This window comes from Setaria viridis, chromosome 6 (genome assembly GCF_005286985.2).
Source record: "Setaria viridis chromosome 6, Setaria_viridis_v4.0, whole genome shotgun sequence".
Lineage (NCBI taxonomy): Eukaryota > Viridiplantae > Streptophyta > Magnoliopsida > Poales > Poaceae > Setaria > Setaria viridis.
The window spans coordinates 15,093,374-15,100,465 of NC_048268.2; the positions used below are offsets into that span (position 1 = coordinate 15,093,374).

The 7,092-nt window shown below is 48.2% G+C and overlaps 1 protein-coding gene across 2 annotated transcripts; it reads left to right on the forward strand.

The window, feature by feature from the left end:
- The first annotated feature begins 202 nt into the window (after positions 1 to 202).
- Positions 203 to 3,298, forward strand: LOC117859803 (purple acid phosphatase 23). Of its 2 annotated transcripts, none has more exons than XM_034742983.2 (6): positions 203 to 1,157; positions 1,343 to 1,566; positions 1,746 to 1,936; positions 2,265 to 2,546; positions 2,755 to 2,897; positions 2,991 to 3,298. In XM_034742983.2, exons 1-6 carry the CDS (start codon positions 289 to 291, stop codon positions 3,157 to 3,159), a joined length of 1,878 nt encoding a protein of 625 aa, XP_034598874.1. In that variant the 5' UTR covers positions 203 to 288; the 3' UTR covers positions 3,160 to 3,298. The 2 variants fall into 2 exon arrangements, with proteins under 2 accessions (XP_034598874.1, XP_034598875.1); XM_034742984.2 differs by having other exon boundaries at positions 205 to 1,157; positions 2,755 to 2,878; positions 2,991 to 3,233.
- Positions 3,299 to 7,092: the final 3,794 nt, after the last annotated feature.

Below are 7,092 nucleotides of genomic sequence, written 5' to 3' on the forward strand. Positions count from 1 at the left end.
AGACTGATACCGTTGACGTCGGGCTTCAAACAAACTATTGGCAGTCCAGATCGTCCAACGTCGCAACCACGGCCGGTAGCCTGGGAGTTCGTTCGATCGCTTGCAAGCCTCGTCTGTTGCTGCCACGTTTGCTCGAGGTAGCCATTTCTTTTCTTATAAAGTAAGCGAGCAAATGATCCAGAACGAGAATATCCACTGCAATATCCGCTCCAAATGATACGTGCCACCGGCAGGTGAGCAGAGCAGAGCAGCCGCGCGATCAGTGGCGTGCGCGTGCTGCCCACGGCCATGGCGCTGCCCACCACCAGCACCGCCGCCGCCGCCGGCCGCCGGCATTGCCATCGCCTCCTCGCCCTCCCAATGTTGCTGCTGGTGCCATCATGCCTCGTGCTCCTCGCCGAGGCCAGCCGCATCCCGACGACGCTGGACGGGCCGTTCCCACCGGCGACGCGCGCGTTCGACCGCGCGCTGCGGCGGGGCAGCGACGACGTCCCGCTCACGGACCCGCGCCTCGCGCCGCGTGCGCAGCCCCCGGCGCCCGAGCAGATCGCGCTCGCCGCCTCCGCCGACGCGGACTCGCTCTGGGTCTCCTGGGTCACGGGCCGCGCGCAGGTCGGCTCCAACCTCACCCCGCTCGACCCCGCCGCCGTCCACAGCGAGGTCTGGTACGGCGAGTGCAGCGCCACCGCCGCCGGGAACGCCGCCTACTCCTACCCGTACGTGGCCACGGGGTCCTCCGAGGTGTACAGCCAGCTGTACCCGTACACGGGCCTGCTCAACTACACATCCGGCGCCATCCACCACGTCCGCCTCCGCGGCCTCCGCCCGGCCACGCGCTACTACTACCGCTGCGGCGACAGCAGCCTCCCCGGCGGCCTCAGCGACGAGCGCTCCTTCACCACGCTGCCCGCCGCCGGCGCTGGGTCGTACCCGCGCCGCATCGCCGTCGTCGGCGACCTGGGCCTTACCGGGAACTCCACCGCCACCGTCGACCACCTGGCCCAGAACGACCCCTCCCTGGTCCTCATGGTCGGGGACATGACCTACGCCAACCAGTACCTCTCCACCGGCGGCAAGGGGGTGCCCTGCTTCTCCTGCTCCTTTCCCAATGCCCCGATTCGGGAGTCCTACCAGCCAAGATGGGACGGATGGGGAAGGTGACTAGTACTTCTGTTCTTTGAATCAATCCCAAATTAATTTCGTAATCGGGGAACTACTTCAATTCTTGGATCAGCTGCAATTGTTAATCAATTAGGTTGCCTTTGTATTGTTCTGTGTGCTACAAAGTAGCTCCGGTGGTGTTTTTTTAATGGTTATATTGTTTATGCCTGCATGAATTTAGATTCATGGAGCCCATTACGTCGAAAATTCCACTGATGGTGATAGAGGGGAACCATGAGATTGAACCACAGGGGCATGGTGGCGAGGTGACATTCGCATCATACTTGGCGCGCTTCGCTGTTCCATCCAAGGAGTCTGGGTCCAACACCAAATTTTACTACTCCTTCAACGCTGGTGGCATCCATTTTATCATGCTTGGTGCGTACGTCGACTACAACCACACAGGTAATAATTCATCCACTACCATTTCATCTTGATGTTCCTATTTGATTGTTGCTCAATGATAGCATATACCAATTATCAATACAATTATACAAGCAATGTGCTATCAGACCTCATGGAGGGAAGTTCACAATTTGTCTTCTGCTGACAATGTAACATTTTGGTATGTGCATTGTCTGCAGGAGCTCAGTACTCATGGTTGGAGAAGGATTTGCAGAGGGTTGATCGACGAGTTACCCCTTGGGTTGTGGCTGCTTGGCATCCACCTTGGTACAACAGCTATTCCTCTCACTACCAGGAATTCGAGTGCATGAGGCAAGAAATGGAAGATCTCTTGTACCGGCATCGTGTTGACATTGTATTCTCAGGACATGTAAGCATATCCATCTTGTAAAGGTTTGATTCAAGTTTCATTCCCCTGTTTCAGGATCAAGAGTGCCAATCCAACTTATTATCTATAATTGGAAATCGGATGTTTGCCTGTACATCTGAAAACTTATATCCTCATGTTTGGTTTCGTGTCATGTAGCATTAATTGTTTTGCATTTTTATTGGAAGCTGCATTGGGGCTATTTTAAGAATAACCCCAAGGTTTAGTGAGATGTGGTACTATAGTTAATATTTATTCCCATCTAGATTATTACTTTCTCTCTTTTAATTGAGGTAACTGATATCTTTGATTCTACATTTGGATGATAAAGGTACATGCATATGAAAGGATGAACCGGGTGTTCAACTACACATTGGACCCCTGTGGCCCGGTTTATATTACCATTGGAGATGGTGGGAACATTGAGAAAATTGACATTGATCATGCAGATGACGCTGGGAAATGCCCCTCACCAGGTGATAACCATCCTGAAATTGGTGGGGTTTGCCATCTGAACTTTACTTCTGGTCCTGCCAAGGGCAAATTTTGCTGGGACCAACAGCCGGAATGGAGTGCGTACAGAGAGAGCAGTTTCGGTCATGGGATCCTGGAGGTTACTCATTTTACTTAACATTATTTTGTTGACTGTTTGTTTCTTATATCATGCAACTTCAGTCATGTTACCCTTACTGCATATGCATTACTGCTTTGGTCCTGATCATGAGTTGATGTGTACAATGCAACTTTAGTTATTGTATTATGTGGTGCACTTTGCAGATTTCACTCACAGATATAATGTGTGCTTTGATATATGTATACAGGTTGTGAATTCAACATATGCCTTGTGGACATGGCACCGTAACCAGGACGCGTATGGAGAGAACAGCGTGGGAGATCAAATATACATAGTACGGCAGTCTGACAAATGCCTTCTGCAGCCTACGAGTGCGTCATCACTCAATTGGTGATTCGATTTGATGATCAAGTTGTATCTGTTACGTCTTAATATCTATTCAGATCCATGAGATTCACTTTCTTGCGAATATTTTCTGGACAGTCCCGCTGAAGGATGCCCTTCTTCGATGAGTAGCAGCAGCTCAAGTGCGCACCTGGCTGTAACAAGTGGCCAGCTCTTCTGGAAAGTACTTGTAAATATGTGTGTGGTTTTGATCTATACAGTTGAAGTAACATGTATACCATCATTTCTAGGCTTGATTTTGCAATGATAGTGGCCGAATACATGCTAGCTGTGCTATTCTGGATTTTGTCCTGCAAGGTTTATTGGTTCTTTCTGTGTTTAGTGATGGTGGGTACTCGTTGTTTTATTGTTGCATAAAGAAATGCGAAAGAAAACATCTTGGTTCATACATGAGTCCATCCAGTGCTGCTGCATGCTCAGCTGCCCCCAATTAGCTTCGTTCACTGGCAGTTAGTGAACTACTGGCTAATATCAAGCTGTATCTATTGTTATAGTGGCAAATGGTTTTGAGATGTTATTGGCCCTCCTCTGCCCTCACTCCCCCTTTCTCTGGTGCGAGTGCAGGTATCTTTGCTCGGGGGTTGTTTTGTTTATTCCGTTCCCGTTGGCATGGCTTGTTATCTGGGAAACCTTTTCAAACGCTGAATATGGCCAAATTTTGGGAATTCTGAAAAAGCAGCAGCAACAAAGCTTTAGTATATTCAAAACTTACTACTACCTAACCTGGAGCATTCCTCACCATCTTAGTTCACGTAATTTGAGTTTTTTATATTTCTAACAATCCGTCCAAGAGCAACTTCAGCAGTAGCCCTGCTGCTACTTTACTCTAGCCGCAGTACCTAGATGACAACCCATACTTTTTGTATGATTGGTAGGACCCGTATATGGGTTAGCATTTCATTTTCTTTTTTTTTGTTTCTCTTCAATTTCTTTCTCGTCTCTCTCCTCTCCTCCTGCCCCACTCGATCCCGTTGCTCAAATCGGCAGCCACCCCTAACCCACTTTTTGTATGATTGGTAGGACACCGGGGAGGCGCCCTCACCGTCTGCTCATCGCGCCCATCCGCAGCAGCACCACCACCTATCCCACCTCTATATTCATCTTGAGCATGGGTTCCGCCACCGGAGAAGCACAAGTGGAGGCCAGAGGGTAGCGCGCTTGAGCTCCCGTGGTGGATGGAGGCGCTAGGGCAGGAGGTAGTGCAACCCCAGCAAGCTCACCAGCTCGAGCTTGGTGATGGAGGCGTTGGGCAGGGAGAGGACGAGCTCCAGTGTGAGAGAGGGTGAGTCCGGCTGGGGGGATGCAGATCTGAAATGGGATAAGGCAGGTCCGACCATGGAGGCTCAAATCCAGCGGTGGCACATCGGGCGGAGGGCAGGTACATAATAGAGAGAGATAATAGAGAGAGGACGGGGAGCGGGATGGGAAAAGAACTCGCGGGGAAGAAAAAGGACCAACTGTTAAAAAGTAGGGACCTCCCTAAGGACCCATGGGAGATGGGGCTCGATTTGGAAGCCTTCCTACTCCAGGAACCCTACTAAAGCTGTGTTTTTTTCTTCTTGGATTTTACTTTTTGAGTAGGAGCATAATTAGAGATCTTGCTGGACTTGATCTAACTTTTGATAGTGCGCCTAACATTCTCTATGTTCTCAAAAGTGTTTGACACTAAGGAATCAAGATCTCCTTTACATTCATCTAGAATCCTTGCGGAGCTGCAACTAGGTTTCATCACCACATAGCTCAATGTGTGAATCTTGTAGAGTTGCAATTAGCAACACTGGTACAGAAATGATATTTAGTGATATTAGCCCTTGATTTCTAGCGGCGGACATCGTTATCGCCAATAATAGAGTTCGCACACTGTAGCAACAGTCGATAGAAATGCATTTCCGGTACTATGTTTTGCAAAACAAAAGGAAACTAGTTTATGTAAAAAACACTAGATGAATTTGCAGTGTGATGCTTATAGTTTTCCCAAGAGTCTTTCTTTTTAGAGAGGCCGAGAGAAACCAACATAATTGGATTCCAATTTTGTAACCGAAGGCACTATACGTTTTTTCCCCCTCTATGCAAAAGATGGACCGAAATGGGTCAATGACTCGATGTTGAAATGAGCTGTGCGGGCTCATATGCTATGCCAGCTGGCACATTTTCAGACTGGGCTAATGGGCCTAATTTCTTCTGGGTTCGTTGTCTAGACCTCAGTGGCGGGTTCTTGCCTCAATTTCCTTCCCATTCATCTGTTATTGGCATTTGTGTTTGTTTGTATGTTCTAAAAGTTAATACTTTCATGAACAAAATACATTACACTCGCAAAATGTGGTTATAGTTATATGTCAAGTGACATAAATGATAAAGTATTATGAATATATTCATAAAAAATAGTAAAAAAAGCCATTATATAACCGGTGCCAGACAAATTGATGCTTAGTGCTATGGTGAGTCAATCGTCATTTTCCTTTCCTTTCTTACAAAGACATAGCGCCGATTCCATCCATATGCCAATGGTGTCAACAAAATCGTTCAACAAAATGCATCACAGCAAGAAGAGTGTTTTTTTTTAATTTCTTTCTGTTCTACATTTGTTTCTGAGTGGAAGTGTCAGCTGAGCGATCTAACAGTTCCATGGACGTGACAGAATGTGGAGGTAAGAGAGTTAAACTTAAGACTTTCGACTTAGTTTGGTTTCGACCATCGAAGCAAAATCAGAAACTATTGATCACACAACTATCAAAACCGTTCATATTTGGCCATTAGACTATTTTGGTAGGTGGTTTTAGCGACGTGGACGTCACGTGGCGATGGGCCCACTTGTCAACACCTCTTCTCTCCTCTCTCTTTCTTCTCCCCTATCCCTCTCCTCTCACCCCTGGGTCGGCTGTCGCCCTCCCCCGTACCTCACCTACGCCGGCCGCCACCGGGCCCATCCTCCTAATCTGCTCCCACGCAGGCACCCTCCCACCCACCCGATGCCGCCGCTCCCATCTCGTCACCACCTTCATCTCTAGTGGCGGCGACGCTAGCTCGCGGGTAGGGGAACAAACGGCGGCCGAGGCAGGGGAGGTGAGAACCTGCGATCAATTTGAGGTGTTAATGGGGTCAGGGATGACCGAAAGGCGCTCGTTGGCATTGAGGCTTGGTGGTGGAGCAAAGCCACGGGCGGACGCGGAATTTGAAATCCCTAGCCCGGTGGTCGCTAGCGCTCGTTGACGACGGGTTGGGGAGGTCGAGTAGGAGGTGGTGGAGGGTCGTGATAGGAACCCATTAGGGTTTATTCCTGATCTTTCGATGAGAGGCGTGGGATAACTCGATTTGGGGATGGAGACAACGTTCACGGTCCGACTACAACCATGCAAGGATGCTGCGCCTTAGCAACCAATACACCACCTCCAATGGTCGTCGCGATCTTGTGGAGCATGATCAACCAAACCACAAGGGTAATTCCTGCAAGCAATCGAGAAACAAGCAAGAATAAGTAGAATAAGAAACTCAATTGCAAATATGGAGATGAAAACCAATTTGAACTCACAAAGTTGGGGTCCTGAATCGAGTAGAACGGATGGTCTAGTCGATACACGCGTCTACAAGGAAGTAGCAATGGCTAAACTTTCAACAAAATAAAGTCCAATCTGTTTGTGGTGGCTCTAATCCATATTAATACCTAGGAGAATGACCAGGGGAGTGTTGGGGTCGTGCTCCAACCCTAGGACATGTCCCTAATGGATCCAAATTGATATATGGCCCATCGGGCTAAAATAAGGCGACACAACGCCTTTGGATAGAAAACTTCTTGTAGTAATTCAGTTATTGCGGCCGTCTCGGAATAGATATGGACTTGAATCTAGATCCATATGAAAATAGACTTCATAAGGATTCCAAGGAGTACGTGAACGCCCAAAATGAAGTCCGGATGAGGTCGTGGCAGCCATCGCAAGTTGGCATAATGCTACAGTCCGAATTCAGCCCCAAAATATGTTAGATTGGATGTCTTTCTTTCCTTGGGCCAAAAGTGACGTGGTGATGAGGACATAACCTGCTCAGATACAACCACATTAGTAACTTTTGATTCACAGGTGAAACAATTCTTTACCATGATTGTATTTGATACATTTGATGAATTGATGTTGCACCATGATGTGTGTTCGTTGTCAATTTCAGAAATATATACATGGATTAAAAA